This window comes from Miniopterus natalensis, chromosome 10, assembly GCF_054644295.1.
Source record: "Miniopterus natalensis isolate mMinNat1 chromosome 10, mMinNat1.hap1, whole genome shotgun sequence".
NCBI classification, from domain to species: Eukaryota; Metazoa; Chordata; class Mammalia; order Chiroptera; family Miniopteridae; genus Miniopterus; species Miniopterus natalensis.
In genome coordinates, this window is record NC_142090.1 from 46,693,136 (window position 1) to 46,711,164 (window position 18,029).

General features: G+C 37.1%; 2 protein-coding genes across 2 annotated transcripts in view; one reads left to right on the plus strand and one right to left on the minus strand.

Annotated features, from left to right (window-relative positions):
* Positions 1-18,029, plus strand: part of CCDC146 (coiled-coil domain containing 146) — a 115,478-nt gene that overhangs the window by 20,590 nt on the left and 76,859 nt on the right. The window lies entirely within an intron of this gene.
* FGL2 (fibrinogen like 2) lies at positions 313-3,822 on the minus strand. The gene is made up of 2 exons (XM_016219595.2): positions 3,231-3,822; positions 313-1,054 (listed from the first exon to the last, which is right to left on the minus strand). The coding sequence occupies exons 1-2, from the start codon at positions 3,820-3,822 to the stop codon at positions 348-350; spliced, it is 1,299 nt and encodes a 432-aa protein (XP_016075081.1). The 3' UTR covers positions 313-347.

Below are 18,029 nucleotides of genomic sequence, written 5' to 3' on the forward strand. Positions count from 1 at the left end.
ATAAAAATTACTTGTGTAAAATCTAACCTGCTGAATAAACAATTATTTTTAAATTATAACAAGTGATACAACTAATAGAAAACTTTTCAATTAATAGAAATTAAGAGAATTATAAATCTAATGTGTAATTTTCAATATTCCCAGGTGCTTGCAAGTGTTCTTTTGCATAACAGCATAACAGCAACAAAGGACTCCTTTAAATTATATATTTTTCAGCTTTATTTCAAATGCTGTGTAGCATAAGAACCCATTGCTCAGGGATAAATTTGTAACCATGGAAAAGGAGTACTAAAAGGGATTAATTGCCCTATTAAAGAACAATACTCAGAGGAATGAGCATTAGTGATTTATGGCTTAAAGTGCTTAGGTCTGATCATCATTTTGGCCTTTTTGAAGGAGGACTTATAGCCACTAGGCTGTGCCTCACTCATACCAGGCCAGGTGCCCCAGAAAATCCCATTACGGATACCTCTGTATTTTTGGTGATAATATTTGCCATTTAAGTTTGAAGAAAGACATGCATCAAACCACCAGCCTGAACTGTAGTAGAGCCCACAGTTCCCAGAGGGATATCGATCATTGTCTCTGTCTGGGGTGGTAAAAAACTTCATATCATGGTTGTAGAATTTACTGTAACGTAAGGCATCTCCAGCTGTGCCGTTATAGTTACCAATGTGTAAACGGTATTTGAGAAACTCATTGGCCACATAAAACTCATCATACAAGGCATAGAGTTTGACACCATTAAAGTCTTCAAGATCTATTCTTAGAATCATCTCCTTACTCTTGGTCAGAAGATGAATTTTGTCATTCCCGAGCCAAAATTCTCTTCTGAGGTTTCCAAAGCCTACTTTGTAGTCTTGCCATGTTTTGGTGAAGTCGGTGCTTCCATCGAGACGTGCCTGCAGCACTGTCCAGCCTCCCCCCATGGTCTCCATGTCACAGTAAACTTCGAAGCTACTATTTTTGGGATCCGGTGTAACCCTGTAGGTCTCACTGCTTCTTTTGCCTATTGCGTAGTAGTCAGAGCAATCTTTATATATTAGATGTTGAACTGGAGGGGGAAGAAAAGAAAGACATTGGATTTTGTTTAAAACTATGCATCTGAAGAATTCTTTGTATGTACAAAGCAGTTTGACATTTCCATCAATGGTGATAATGGAACCTTGCTCTTCTAAACTTACTTGAACCTGTTTAGCAAACGTTTGTTACAGACTTAGAATAAGAACCTAGTATTACAAAGCAGACAACATATTCTTGGTTGGTAATAATATTGACATCAACAATGAATAATGAGAAGAAGAAGAAATAAAAATAATAGTTTTAATAATTTAGTAGTATTCAGTGAGGGATATCCTCAGTAGGCATTCTGCCAAAGGCTTGATAACATTTTTACACTCAATCTGCACATGAACCTTATGATATAGATATTATTGCAAATCTGCTGGTGAGAATATTTATGCTCAAAGAGGATCAGTGGCTTGCCCAAGTTCATAGAAGCATTAAGTGTCAGTCAGGACTCAGATCTAGCCGGCTGCAAAGCTTGTTCTTGTGACCACTGCATTCCTTGGTCCTGAAAGTCCATGATGATTCCAACTCTCCTATTCCATGCATACAGAGGAATCATAGGCTTCTATTTCCTTTCATCTATAGAGGCTGATAGCCTCCACTGCCAAAAAGTTTTATAGGATATGTTCCAAATGACTTGTTAAAATTCTAATGTACCGCATTGAGCATACATTCACATTTATTTTTACTTGCTTGACCACTAAATAAAGAAGCTCAAGTAAAAAGGAAATGTTTTTCAATAATATACTGATATTCTTGTTCTGAATTTATAATTCAGGAAAGCATTTAGCCAGATTTCATATGTTTGGTTTCTAGAAAGAAACGACAGGTGATTATGTTCAGGCTAAGTGTAATAATGAGTTAACATGGTTCCGTAGGACTCAAATACAGATACTTACTCCCAGATAATTTTGATAAGAATTTGTGCCAAATAAGGTAAGTTTAATATAAACTACTCTGAGGCACAAGAAATCTATTCATGTGTATCTAGAATTCAAAATATTCAGATATTTTTCAAAAACTTTTAGTAAAAAAATAGACAAGAGAATCTAATGTGCACCCAAGATGTCACCTAAGATGTGAACCTCTCTGCCTTGCAATGTGTAGAGTAACCTCAGATACAGGCTGCCTGGTGTATTAGCAACAGTGGCCCCTGAAACCCTTACCCACCTTCACTGGCAGATTCCCTGGGGATGGAACATGCATGAGGTGCTTGTTCCAAATGAACATGATCCCTGCCCTGGGCACCAAATCCCTTCAACTTCACACTCATGGTAAGTCCTAGTCCTAATGCAGAGATGGCTTTCCAAAGTGTAACAAGACCATAAGCGGCAGTGGCCCCAGGAACTCAGATGGAAAGTCAGGGTTTGGAGGATCCAGTGCCACAGCTGGGTCATGCGCAGAGTAGTCAGTTAGGTGTATTATCTTTAACATATACTTATTAAAGTTAATTCAGGTAATCTGGATAGTGAGGATGGGTTCTACTGTTATATGCTTGGATTCTAGTTTAAGGTAAAAGAGAGAAAGAAGAATGTATTCCTTCCCTTAGTGGCATTCCAAAACTCCCCTTAAAATGTTTTTGTATCAGTAGGTCTCAAAGCAAAAAGTTTTACACACACATGAAACCATATGACTGCTTTTATTCTATCTATAAAATTTCCAATTTTCACTAGATATTTGGGATTATGAACTGCAGATTACTTGCTAAAATCTTTCAAGATCTTATTGCCACAGGAAAAGGAGCAGTCAGCAACAGATCACAAGAAACTGATTTTCAGGGAACAGAGTACTACCGCAAACTCTGCCTTATCTCTGTTGTTTTCAAATGCTTTAGTAAAGAGATAAATAAGTTAAATGCACTAAAACATTAAGGAATTCTATTTCTCTTCTTCTGTTTGTGTGTAGCTTTGGCATCAGCAAAGGTCTTTGAAATTAAAAGCGTTTTCTAATGGATACAGGACTAATCGTGATTTTTGTAACTATCATTTCTGTGGTCACATATATGCAAAGATAATTGAGTTTTTCCTGTACTACCTTGGTGAATAAAAGGCTTAATTTATTTAATCTATCATTTATTTAACTTACTTGCTCCAGTTAATGTTTATAGATATTGTCTAGCTATATAACATTCATGAAAAATGATAAGAAAATGGTGTACATACCTGGACGTGATTGTATTTGTTCTTGATTGGAACACTTAGATGAACATTTACCATCCAAACTATTGACAACAAATGTTAGATTTGCCACTTTGTCATCAACATAATTTTCTATATTGTTCATATTTACAAGATTCAGCTTCTCCAGGCGACCCTGAAGCCCGTCGATCTCCTTCTTTGCATTCTTTAGGTCAGAGGACAGCTTGTTCACCTCGCTCTCTAATTCTGTAACTCTGTTGTCATCAGCCTCCCCCGGGACTCCTGTGCCCGGGTCTCGGTTGTCATCAGCCTGCAGTTTGCAGTCTTGGCAACATTTCTTCAGGCTGTTTACGATTTCCTTGAGGTTCTGGACTTCTTTGAACACCTCCTCCATCCTGCCGAACTGCTTGGGGAGCTGAAGAGTCAGCGGGGGCAGGCTCACCTGGTAGGGGCATTCGCCTCCCTCCTCGCATTTCCCTCGGCTCTCTAGTCTCACCGGACAGGCGCCCTTGGCCGGTGCATCTTGAATTTCTTCTGTTTCATTGTTTGCCGTAACCAATAAACCAGAAGCAGCGAGGACGGCTGAGCTCAGGCAGCACCAGGTCGCCAGCTTCATGTCCGCGGTGCGCTCGCCCAGCAGGGAGTGTGGAAGCCTGCAGGGCTCGGGCTGTTTTAGCAGCCGCAGCTGCCTGCCTGAGTCAGGCTTTCGTGTGTGTGGTCAGAAAAGGGCGGGAGCACTTGCATCACAAGTTTCAGAAACTCAGGAACGAGGAGATTTGCCCTCATCCAACTCAGTTTGCCCAAAACTGTTACTTATTCTCAGTCAAAAGTATAGTCGTTGGAATTACTATTAGTGGGTAGGATGCACATATTGAACAAATGTTACGTTCATCCTTTATTTTATAAAGCTCAAGAAGAATCTTGTATTTCAAAATAATTGTGCTTGAAGTAAATCATTTAACTGTACTTAACTTCACTAGAAAAAATATTTTTTAAGATAAAAAATTAAGTGCTAGTTATTCAGACTGTCTGAAGAACAGAAATTTTTATGAAAATGGAAATGCTCCTTTTCCCGTTTTAGTGTGGGGCATTGAGAATCCTACCTTTTCTTCATGTTGGACATTCAGGTGAGATATTAAGCACTTAAAAATTTTTAAAAATATAACAAAGTGCAGCCGTCTGGCTTGTGTCATGGACTCTTTGAAACAGGGAAGAAAACTGGTGGAGAAAAAGGGGCTGCTTTCTATTCCTTTGACCATAACATAGTGTAGCACAAATGACGGAATGACTAAGACAGTTAAAAGTGCATCACTGTCCTTCATCAAAACCAGCAGCCTCCTCCTGCGCCCTTCGCCCTGCCTGAGGTTATGTCGCCCTCGTCCACGGCTGCCCAAGTCTCTGAACTGTTTCTGCCTCCGCTCGGATTCTTCTGCCTCCGAGCATCTGGCAGCCCTGACAGTCCCACTCCCGTGACTCCTGTCTCTACAGTGGGAGCCTTCACCCGCTCTCTGTGCCTCTTGGTATAACATGTCAGCACTCATGACTTTTCAGACTTCTCAGTTTCATATTTTTTCAGTTTTCAAACTTTTCTCCTCAGAGGCCAAGGGCAAGAAAGAGGAGCAGCTTCAGCTGGAGACACCACCTCCTTTTAATTTGTTTTGCATATTGGCATCTCTCATAAGATTTCTTATTTTTAAAAAGAATCTTATTGCTTTAAAAATAATTTCAAAATGACTAACGTGCATAAAAATCCAAACTTTATTATATTACTTCAGGGACTCTGTAATCTATCTCATATTTATCCCTTTTCTTGACTTTCTTCTATGCCCACCTCTTTCCAGCCAAACCACCCGATTCATGTTCTCTAATTGTGTCAGGCTCACTTTACACTTTACAACTGTATTTGCTCTTGAATACTCTGGGGGCCTGGATCCCGCCCCTGGATCTACCTCTTATTGGATATATAGATCATTAGCTTTACTGAGCCTTGGTTCTTGTAGCTGCGAAGGAGGAATTTGGCCATTTTTCCTTCATACAGGAATGATAGTTATAAAAAACTTTGAGTGGAGGGCTTCAGGGAAAGAAAATGTGTGTATAAAAGTAACGTTCTTTCCAAACAAATTTGTGAAACATGTTCTACACACCCTATGCCTCATTTTTTCTCCATCTTATTCCAGTCTTTTAAAAAATTAAGTTGTTTTTCTCTTCATTTCATTCAATATACTCAAATCAGTTTTACACAAAAATTTTTTTCCTTTCTGACTAAAAATATCTATTTAGTCTCCTAATTTTATTTTTCTCTCCTCACCCACTTTCAAGCTGTGATACTCCCCTGTTGTGAGGGCAGAAATGAATAAATGGTTAGATAAATTTTAAAAGAAAGAGAATGATGATAATATAGATGATATAAAAAATATTTTATAAAGTAGAAACATAAAAAACAAAGTAATATTTTAAAAGAAAGAGAATATAGAGAATACAGATATTATATAATAATATTTTGTAAAGGAGAAATATATCAGAATAATGTTTGGCTTAAGGTACATTATTAAATGCTCTTGACTGACTAAGGTATATGTAAGTCCATATATTTAGCCAGTCAAGTATTTATTAAGGGTCTTCTGTATACTCGGCCCTATGCTAGAACATATAGAAGATGCAAACCACGGCTTCTTTCATTTGTTCATTCATTCATTTATCCATCCATCCACCCATCCATCCATCCACCCATTATATAGTAACTGAGCACCCTCTATGCACAAGATACTATTCCAGGCACTTAGGCTACACTAGTGAGCAAATCAAACAAAAATTTCTTTCCCTTGTTTGGAAGATGTATTGAGGACCTTGTATTTTCTTCCTGTGGGACTATCAAGTAAATTGGAAACACTTTTAAAGGTTTCTAAATCTAACAAAAGAGCAGCTTTCTGAGTCTTGTAATGGGATTTGTTTCGTGTCTTTGAGTCCAGGATTTGCTTTCCAAGCAACTGCTGCTGGTTCTTGGGCCCTGCACACCCCACTTAACCAAGGGACAATGGCATAGTTCCACCTGAAAAAGTTGAATATGCTGTGGGAACTGGCTCCTGTTCCTTCAGGACCAAAAAATGTTCCCCAAATGAAGGCAGGGCCTGAGACAAACTGGTGAGGGGGAGAACTGCTTTATTAGTCAGTTTTTATTTATACTGATAGGTGATCCTCTGGGTTCTCAATTTAGAAAATCATTGGTTACTTACTGCAGACAGACATTAAGTAACTACAACATGAAAGAGGCTCAGTCTGCCTAGTGATTTATAACCTGTGGGGCCAGAGAGTGCTGTGTTATAATTACTATAAGAAACTTTCACAGACCCATATCACCGCATCCTACCCTCTCTGCAGTTACTGCCTACACTTGCAGATGAGCAAAGAAAGGACTCAAAGCAATAAACAACTTGCCTGTGGTTTTACAGTATTTAAGATACAGAGTTGGAACTTGATCCTGGATCTGATTCCAAAGTTCATGTTTTTTCTCCTATGCCACACAGCCGGGCATATTGGTAGCATGCTGTGGAGAGCCTGGTGCTTAAACACTGCTTAGATCAGTGGGGAGCCACGGAAGGTTTCTGAGCAAATGAATAATGTAATCAGTTCAGCACTTCAGGGAAATTAATTTATCAGTGAAATACTAGATGCATTGGAAAAGGAAAAGATTAGACAAACAGAGCAATTTAGAGGCCATTTAAATACAGCAAGCCATTGTTTCCTGGAACATGAGTGACTAGATGTTGATGAATGTTATATGAAAACAGAGTTCCAAGACAAGCACCTCTGAAAAACATCAGTCTTATGCTAATGTGTATATGGCTGGCCAAGAGGAAAGTGATGTATGCTGCACTTTTCAAACGTGAGTTAACAATAGGAACCTTTTATTTTCTAGGACCATTTTTAGGAATGAATCATCTTCTAGATATACCACCAGGAAATGGTGTTCTAGGTGAGAGGTGTTAGTGTTGTGGCAGGTACCAAGTAAGTGGTCAACCAGTGTAGTGGCAGGAAGGGTAGTAAAAGGATTGCAAACATTATTATAAAGAGTGGTAGAAGCCATAGAATCTGATAAGTGATGAGAAATGGAAGAAGAGGAGGGAGAGTTGAGGGAGAGAGTTGTGAAATATGACTGTGGTTGAAGTAATGTCATGGTAATGAGAGTAGAGAGGGGGCAGTAGGTTGGCGAGTATAGAATTCCCATCCTCTGACCTTGACCTTTGCCTCCTTCCTCTTGCTGGAAAGCTTTCTGCATTTTTTCCTGCGCAGCCTGCCCTGACTCCTACTATCGTCCACTGATCTGCTCCCAACATAGAACTGACACATTATGCTCATTTAGATTTGTTTTTCAGACCTAAACAAATTATTTAACACCAACATATGGTGGAATTTCAAAGTAACAAGATTTGTTCCTGTAATACTCGTGAAAATTACTTTCATCAGTCTACAGTCACATTCACAACATATTCAGACTTCTTTTTTTTCTTATACAAAGTATATTCAAGGGAGGATTGTATTTACTGTATTTGGATCAGATTCCAAAACTAAATTTTAGTTTCCTCTAAATACATTATTTTTAAGGAAACACTATGTGCCTCTATTTGTACCAAAAGAAGTAAATTTAATGACAATTATTTATAGTACTGAGATCCTTTCACTGATCTTATGTTTATTAATTTAACATATTTATAGTTGCTGATTTATTAAATTCAAGAAGCTTTGATTATTCTTTAGGGAATGCATGCTTTAAAACAAATTTAAAACATTCATTTTATAACTACTTTATCTGAAATTTCAATGATAAATAATGTTTACTTTAATATTCCTTAGTGCTCTTAGTTGTTGTTCATTATAAATTTCATGAAAAGAATGTTAAACAAAACCCTGAACTTTAAACAAAAGTACACCCATAGAGAGGTCAAGAATTGCCTGATTTTGGTTAAAACTAGAATAGTTGGGTTTCTTTGGTCTGTCTTACGAATGAGTACCTCACTCTAGCATAAATGACGAGATTCAGACTAGAAATCCACATGGAGACTGGTAGTAGAGGCAGAAATGCAGACTGGGCAGCCCCATACCACGTGGTGGATATGGAAGAGATCTCTCGGCTGCAGAGGTCCCCCTTGAGGAGCAAGAGGTCCCTGGTCCCACATCAGAACCCCCAACCCAGGGTTCCAGTGCTGGGAAGATAAGTCCCCATAACTTCTGGTTCTGTAAACCTTTAGGGATTGAAGCCGAGGGAGACAGAGTTGCTGGAGTCCCAGGTATTCCTCTTAAAGGCCCACTCAGATTTATTTGGACTTACTCCCTCTGTGCTCCAACACTGGGGCAGCAGCTTGAAAGGTGCCAGGGACATATGGGAAACAACTGAATTGTCTGGCTTCAGGACAAGGGCTGGAGGAGCAGCTCTCTCCCAGACAGAAGTGCTGGCTGAGGCCATTGTTCCTTTTCTCAGCCCTCCCCTCACAGAGCCAGCAGGGAGGTGCTATATCTGAGTCTCTATCAACCTGGCTAACACTGGTGATTCTGAGACCTCACCCCACCCAACTTGCAGGCCCATCCAAACCATTTCCAGTGGCTTTTCCATACAAATAGCTTCTCTTAGCTCATGCTTTAGACTTTCCTAAAAATCTCTCAAACAAGCAGCATCTTTCCTCTGTATACCTTGTACCACTTGTTAAGTGGCTTCAGGCCTGGCACTAATAGCCAGCATTAGTTCACAGCTTGGCCTCTCCCAGGGAACCTGCAACCACAGCACAAGTAGCAGCCATCTGTCCATCTGAAGATCAGCTCATGCCAGGTGGCCCCAGGCAGGGCACAGACAGTGGCTGACCTTGCACCTCCTGGGAGGTCCCAGAGCCGTGTATCCTGTGGACAGCTTTAGATTATGCCTGAGTACAACCTAACCACCTCCATGACTGACACTCTCAAGGGGAGGACTCAGCGGGAACTAAATCCCCACTGAAACGAGTCCTGTTCCATGGGGTTGGCCCCTGCACAGCAGCTGCTCTGCTGTAGTCGCAGCCTGTCCTTGCAGCCAATTGGCCTCTGGGGTGCAGAGGGGGTCAGTCCCTCCCAAGTGACATGCCAACAACAATCAAGGCTCAACTACAACAAGACAGTGCACACAGCCCACACAGAGGCACACCTGGGGGTACCAGCTTGAGTGACTGGGAAAGCTGTGCCACTGTGGCTACAGGACACCTGCTTCATATGGCCACTCTACCAAGTATGGGAGATGTAGTAGCTCTACCTAGTACATAGAACAAACACAAGGAAGCAGCCAAAACAAGGAGACAAAGAAACAGGTCCCAAATAAAAGAACAGAAGAAATCTCCAGAAAAAAAAAAACACAACTAAATGAAATGGATGCAAGCAAACCACCAGATACAAAGTTCAAAACAATGGTTATAAGGACGCTCACAGAATTTAGTGATAACTTCAACAGCATAAAAAAGAACATGGAAACCATAAAAAGAACCAGTCAGAAATAAAGAATACACTAACTAAAATGAAGAATATATTTCAGGGAGTCAATGGCAGAGAAGCTGAAGGGGAGAATCAAATCATCAATTTAAAAGTTAAGGAAGCATAAAACACCCAGTTAGAACAGGACAAATAAAAAAGAATCCAAAAAAATAAGGAAAGGTAAGAAGCCTCTGCAATAACTTCGAGAATACCAACATTCATATCATGGGGTTGTCAGGAGAGACAGAGCAAAAAATTGAAAACCTATTTAAAGAAAGAATGATAGAAAACTTCTTTAACCTGGTGAAGGAAATAGACATGCAAGTCCAGGAAGCTCAGAGAGTCCCAAAAAATATGCACCCAAAGAGGACCATGCCAAGACACATCATAAATGCCAAAGATTAAAGGCAAAGAGAGAATCTTAAAAGCACAAGAGAAAAGCAGTTAGTTTCCAACAAGGAGCTCCCATAAAACTTTCAGCTGATTTCTCAACAGAAACTTTGCAGGCCAGAAGGTATTGTTATGAAATATTCAAAGTGATAAAAACAAGGACCTACAACCAAAATTACTCTACCCAGCAAAGCTATCATTTAGAATAAGACAGATAAAGAGCTTCCCAGGCGAGAAAATGCTAAAGGAGTTCATCACCACCAAATCAGTATTGCAAGAAATATTAAAGGGTCTTCTTCAATAATAAGAAAAAAATTTTAAATATGAATAATAAAGTGGCAATAAATACATATCTATCAACAATTACTTTAAATGCAAATGGATTAAATGTTCCAATAATAAAACATAGGGTGACTGAATGGGTGACAAAACAAGAACCTTACACATGCTATTTACAAGAGACTCACTTCAGATGGAAAGACACAGTAGAGGGAAGGAAAAAGATACTTCATGAAAATGGAAATGAAACAAAGCAAAATAAAGCTGGGGTAGCAATGGTTATACCTGAAAAAATAGACTTTAAAACAAAGGCTATAACAAGAGACAAAGAAAAACCCAACAATTCCACTTCTGGGTATTTATTCGAAGAAACCCAAAACACTAAATCAAAAAGACGTAGGCACCCCTATGTTCACTGCAACATTATTTACAATAGCCAAGATATGGAAGCAACATAAGTGTTCATCAATAGATAAATGGATAAAGAAGAAGTGAATGCGTATATGCAGTGGAGTATGATTCGGTCATAAAAAGAATGAAATCTTTCCATCTGCAACAACATGGATGGACCTAGAGGGTGCTCTGCTAAGTGAAATAAGTCAGACAAAGAAAAAGAAATGCCAGATATTTCACTTATATGTGGAATGTAAAAAAAACACAAGCAGAACAGAAATACACTCATAGATACAGAGAACATTTTGCCAGATGGGAGAGAAGTTGGGGGATAGGTGAAAAAGGTGAAGGGATTTAGAAATACAAATTGGTAGTTACAGAAGAGTCATGAGGATGTAAAGTACAGCATAGGGAATATTGTCAGTAGTGTTTTTATAACTATGTATGGTGTCTGATGAGTACTAGGTGTATTAGGATGATCACTTTTTAAGTTATATAAATGTCTAATCACAGGGCTGTACACTTAAAACTAATATAATATTGTATATCAACTATAATTTTAAAATAAAAAAGGGTAAAAAATAGAAAAAGAAATATATATATATATTGTTGACTTAGCAACATGGAACTCATGATCAGCAGAACTATAACTCATGCCTGAAGGAAGAGGAAGTTTATCTAACATGTGTTTTCTCCATAAGGCACATCACAACCATCTTGTACTTAAGAACACTAGACAGCACTTTAGCATTAAGCTCAGGGGCCATTTTAAACAATGAAATCACCAACAGAAAGCACAAAAATGAAAAATATGATACTTAGACCACAAGGACACTTGTTTACAGTATGAGAGCTAAAACAAGACAGCAGAGTGTTGCCCTCTTTGAGCTTAGCTGGAAATGTGCGTGTTGGGCTCCTCAAATTTTCAACCACCCTACACACCTGTCTGCAAATGATTTCAAAAGCCCACAAGCATTGTCTTGGGGTTACAAACAAATTTTAATGAGTAAGTGAATTTGTAAATACAGAACCCATGAGTAATGAGGGTTGACTCTACATTATTACCAAATTCATAGCTTTGAATTCTTGGAAATGTTTATACATTCATTCTAAGCTAATATGATTAATTTGGTATTGCCTGTTTTACTGGCATTCCTTGGGGTATTGTTTGTTTTGTCTGTCTTTATTTGGCACTTTAAAACAATATATAAATATGAGTTTATATAACATATTACATGTATATACATTATATGTCATATAACATTATATATGTGTTATGTAATCCATATAAATATAAATTGAAACAAAATTTAGCTCGAGAACTTATTTTAATATTTTGGTTTATTCATAAGAATAGTGTGCATCTTAAATTATTATGGAAAAGTGAAAGTATTAAACTAATTCCATGCTAATTGAATAATTTCATGCTGAATGCATGTCTTTTAAATGCCTGGCCTTGCTCTCTTTGAAACACGTTTTTAAAAGACTCAAGTTTGCCCAGCCGGGCGTGGCTCAGCGGTTGAGCGTCGACCTGGGATCCAGGTGATCGGGGTTCAATTCTTGGTCAGGGCACATGCCCGAGTTGCGGGCTCGATCAATGACTCTCTCATCATTGATGTTTCTATCTCTCTCTCTTCCTCTCCTTCCCTCTCTCTGAAATCAATAAAGATATATTTTAAAAAATTAAAAAATAAAAGACTCAAGATTATCTTATGAAATATGTATGTCAGCATGTAAACTCTCAATAAATGATAATTTAAATGTGATTTCCACTGCATTGGTAACTAAAGAAAAGTTATGAAATGGGGTAAATGTTACAGTATTAATAGCAAACACTGAAATACACTGATAGCTCATCATCCAAGTTCTTCTAAGAAAATCTTTTTACATGATTTAAGTATAGCATTCTAAAGCATACCATCTTATTTTGTTTATTTCCTTTTCTGCTTTTAGTTTGATAATATCTATGATTTGAGTCATTTCCTGTTCTTTTCAGTGGAAACTTTTCAAAGAAGAAGAAACCACTTCATGATCATTATCAAGAGATGTAAAATTGCTTGGCCCTTATTTTATTTTAAAGTACCCACTGTTATTTATCACAGCTTTCCTTGTCTTGTGTATTTAACACAAAATTATTTTGATCATGTTTACATGTATAAATGGCATGGCATGTGTTTTGACAATTGATACAAAGTTGAGTTTCAACAATTGCTGTTGCACAAAACGATGACAAAATAGACACACAAACTGCATAGTTACCTATAAATATAAATTTAAAATAAATCCCACTCATGACTGTGATCATCTCAAAAAGAGCATGACATGAGAGAAAAGAGCCTTAGGATGGTAGTCATGGAACCCATGTTTTCAGTGAGGAATCTTCCACTATCTCACAGCTTAAATTAGGCCTTAGCTTTCTCATCCGTAATATGAGAAGGTCAGATTAGAGGTCTTTAAGGTCCTTTCCAGGTGTTTATAACTCTAAATATTAATTAGAAGCCATATAATAGCAAAGCAAATCATCGAAATGTGGACATAAGTACAGACTGTTCTTTAGTTAACTCATTAATTCCAAGGGAAAATTATAAATATCTACCTTGTTTTAGGTATTCATTCATTCAATGAATACTTACTTTGCATTTATTGAACCATGCTCTGTTCCTACCCCTGGGGATGGCAAAGGTGAAAAAATAGACATATCCCTCACTTAGGGGAGCGTTAAGTTGCAGAGCAACATGTTTCAAGCTAGAGCTAGCCTTGGGCAGAGGCAATGGCTTTGGCCTTAGAGGGGGTCCAGTATGCATACCAAGGCCTTTTCTGAACCCCTCATTCCCTCCCAGTATACCATGGTATTCACCTCTCCTTTTGCTAACTCTGAAATGGCTACTTTTATAGTCATTTTTTCAATAGACCACAAAAGTTGTACAGTGTCTGTAAACAATCACTGCTGTGTTGGATACATGCTGCCTGGGCAGAGAAGAAAGCTTCCTGTTTCCCTCCTTTATTCACTTTATTTCTTTGCCTCTTAACCCACCTTTCTAGTTACCACCACTCCAAAATTTCCCACTTAAAAGCAGAAAAAGGAAGTGTTTAGAATGAAAAGAACTTTTTAAAAGAAATTCTTATCGCATAAAAATGACATTTGTAACTTCCCTTAGTCTAAAATTTATTTAATGAGTGTAGGGTTTATCAAAAGAATAAATTACAAATTCTGCAGAATGCACAGAATAAAGATATAGCTGTAACATTGAAAATATTAGAACACGCGAGGTAAATACAGGGTGGGGCAAAAGTAGTTTTACAGTTGTTTGTGTGGAAAATAATACAGTAATTAATAAATAAGAATATAAGACTAAAGTCTGTTTTGCATACTCACAACTATAAACCTACTTTGCCCCACTCTGTATATTAAAACTTTTTTAAACATTTGCTATTATCCCTATTTCCCCCTCCTTTTTATACTTTTGCTTGTGCAGTTGTGAAGCAGCGAGGGTAAGGAGGAGGAGGGAGAAGTTGCTTTTTAGCAACTTAAAAGCGTATGGATCTGGGGATTTTACTTTTCTTTTTTCTAAGGCAAGCACCAGAAGAGGGGTCTGGCCTCACTTGGAAAATCTAGGCCAAGTGTAAGTTTTTCTTCCTCGCCACTCCACAAATAGCCATCATCTGTTGCTTATTATGTGGCCTATCTTCTCTAATTTTTCTAATTCCCACCCAAACACAGAAGACAGGAATATAGTGTGGAGGAATGAAATGGAGCCCAGAGTGATGAAAGTGGTGGGATGAACATGACAGACAGAGAAAGAAGAGAAGGGACTCAAGGGAAAAGGGGAGAAAAATTGAATCATGGTGGGAGCTGCACCACAATCCTTTATTTAATGAAGATATTAAGTCCATATGTAAAGCTAATTTTATAGGACTTTTGTTCTCAAGAATGGATATGGAAAGAACAAAGTTAGAGGACATTATTAGTATCAGAGCATTAGCGCATCAAAGATAAATGCCTTCTCCATCATTTTGGCAATGGCCAGTCATGCTTCAGATTATATTATTATATTGCCTATCAATAAAGTTAAATAAACTTTTAGGACATACAAGTTCCAAACAGCTTAACTTTATAAACAGTGTGAATTTTTAGCCGACATACCCAATTTCCAAATGTTTAAAGGAGTTTGGCTGTGCAACTATTTGCTCACTCAGCAATTAACTTATTGTAATTTTTTTAATTTCTCATATTTTAAAACACCAGCACTACAACAGACAGCAAATAACACTCTAAGTTGGAAGTTGATTATACCAGATACATATTCCAGTAATATAACATATTTAGAACAAAGAGCAATTAGAGTTTACTAAAGCAATTTTAATATTAAACAGCTATTTTAAGCTTATCTTTCACAGTGCCATAAAACCTCAGGAAATGACGTTACATGTTATCAAGACCAGCCCCTTCATTTTACAACTGAGTAAACAGATCTAAGGAAAACCTCAATGACCTGTCCAAGCCTGACCAAGTTTGCTCAGATCTCTAATTTCCGGTCCATCCATTCTAGATTGATCTCTATACCCTAAATTTGTAGCTAGACTATAGAAAAGATGCCACAAAAATACAGTTTGCACATATTAAAACTTTTCTTGCACTATGCTCCTGGGATTTTAGAAAACCATACAATTTCTTCAGGTCTTTCAAAATAATTGGGAGTTCCCAGTGCTATTTACATGCCTTCCTATACATGAAAATGATTCAGACAATTTCTCTCATACATACTAATATGTCTTTATACATTTTTTCCCCGTTTGCCTTTCTATGTTTATGCTTATATGCATTGTCTGGCGTAGAGTATAAATTCTTAGAATAATAATTTCTTTTTAAAAATGTCATGTGCCCCACCCTGCCCAGAGCTGCATTCTAGAAGGCATGTGACACATTTTTTAAAAATCTTTTTTCTGAAAAGAATTTTTTTCTAATATAAATGAAATGCCTGCTCATTGTAAAAAAATATATATATTAGAAAATACAGAAATGCATATGACAGCTATAATCCTACCACTTTTTATTCTGGTAAAATATCCATAACATAAAGTTCATCATTTTAACCATTTTTAAGTGTACAATTCAGTGGCATTAAGTACATTCACGTTGCTGTGCAACCATCAGTGCTATTTATTTCCAGAACTCTTTTATCAGCTTGTACTATAAGTCTGTATCCATGAAACACTAACTTCCCATCCCCTGCTGTCCCAGCTTCTGGTAATCACTGCTCTGCTTTCTATCTCTATGGATTTGGCTATTGTAGGTACCTTGTATGAGTGAAATCATACAATATTTGTCCTTTTGTATCTGGCTTATTTCACTTAGCATACTGTCCTCAAGGTTAGTTCATGTTATAGCCTGTATCGGAATGTCATTCCTTTTTAAGGCTGAATAATATTTCATTATAATATATATGTCACGTTTTGTTTATGTACTCATCTGTCAATGAACATTTGGGTTGTTTCCACCTTTGGCTATGATGAATAATGCTGCTGTGAACTTGGGTGTACAAATAACTGTTGAAGTTCTTGCTTTCAATTTCTTTGTATATATACCTAGAGTGAAATTGATTGATCTTATGGTAATTCTACATTTAATATTTTTTGAGGAACCACCATACTGTTTTCGAAAGTGGCCCACCATTTTACATTCCCACTATCCATGCACAAGGGCTCCAATTCCTCCACATCCTTGCAAACAATTGTGATTTTCTGTTTTGTTTTGTTTTTAATAATAGCCATCCTAATGGGTGTGAAGCGGTATCTCATTGTGATTTTGACTTGTGTTTCCTAATGATAAGTGATGTTGAGTGTCTATCCATGTGTTTATTGGCCATTTATATCCTTCTTTGGAGAAATCTCTGTTTAGGTCCTTAGTCCATTTTTGAGTTGGGTTGTATATTTGTTGAGTATAATATTACTACTTTTATGAACATTTTGGAATATTTTAAATTATTTTTCTGAATATATGTGTATGTGTATGCTAATTTTATAAAAATTAGACCATCTTCTACATAGTTTTTAATCTTTTTAAATTGTGAAGTATCATACACATACATTAAAGTATCCAAAATATAAAGATGCAATTCAAATCAAATGCTCAACCACTACCCAGGTATCGTGAAAGTCAGGTAAAAAAATAAAATATTTCCAGCCCCCGAAAATCCCCCACATGCCCCAGTACTCAGCCTGTAGGAGCTACTGCTCTGACTTTCACGATAATCCTTTTCTAGTAAGTCTTCATAGTTTTACCACTTAAACACAAATCCGTAAACACCACACTTTTGTTTTGCCTATATTTAAAATTTGATATAAATAGAATCATATAAAATGTATTCTTTTGTGTGTTTTTTCTTTCACTCTGTATTTGTGGGAGCCATTCTTATTTTTGCAGGTATTTTTCTGTTGTATGGTTATACCACAATTAACCATTATATTGCTAATGGATATTGGGGTTGTTTCCAACTTTCATTTATTACTAATAATGCTACTTGAACATTCAAACTTTTAAATGTTCAAACTATTTTTGTAAGACATTCTAGGAAATTTTATTCCTTTATGCTTTCTTTTTAAACTAGCTGATATAGTCTTTTCTAATTATATGGTACATTCTTTCATCATCTCTATGGCTGGCAAATGTTTACTCTCTGAGGATGGATCTGGGTTTTGAGGAGAGCCGAAGCTTATGTAGAGATAATTCTGGTGATTGAGGTAGGAAAGAAAGCCAACTGATAGTGATTTTGTTTAAAAGTAAGGTTGGCTATACTTATGAGTACGTATTTGTAATACTGATCATTATAACTTATGTATATAGAAACAATATAATATTATTGGAATAACTTGGTAGCCTTTAAAGTGTCACTTGGATATCTAAATTCTGATACTTCTGGTTATCAAGAAATATATAACTTTTTAATGAAAAAATTTAAAAATTTAATAATGATTCTATGCAAAAGTGAAGAATAAATCCCCAAGTACCTATAACCGAGCTTCAGCAATGATCAATTTATGGCCAATCTTGTTTCATCCCCACTCATTTCCTACAACACCAAACTCCAGATTATTGTGAAGCAGATCCCTAATAACAAAGCATTTTGTTTGTAAAAATTTCAGTGTGTATCTCTAAAAGACAAGAGCTCTTTTTAAATGTAACTACAATTCCATTATCATACTCCCCCAACTGACAAAATTTCCTTAATATCATCAGACATCCAGTCAGTGTTCATACTTCCCTAACTGCCC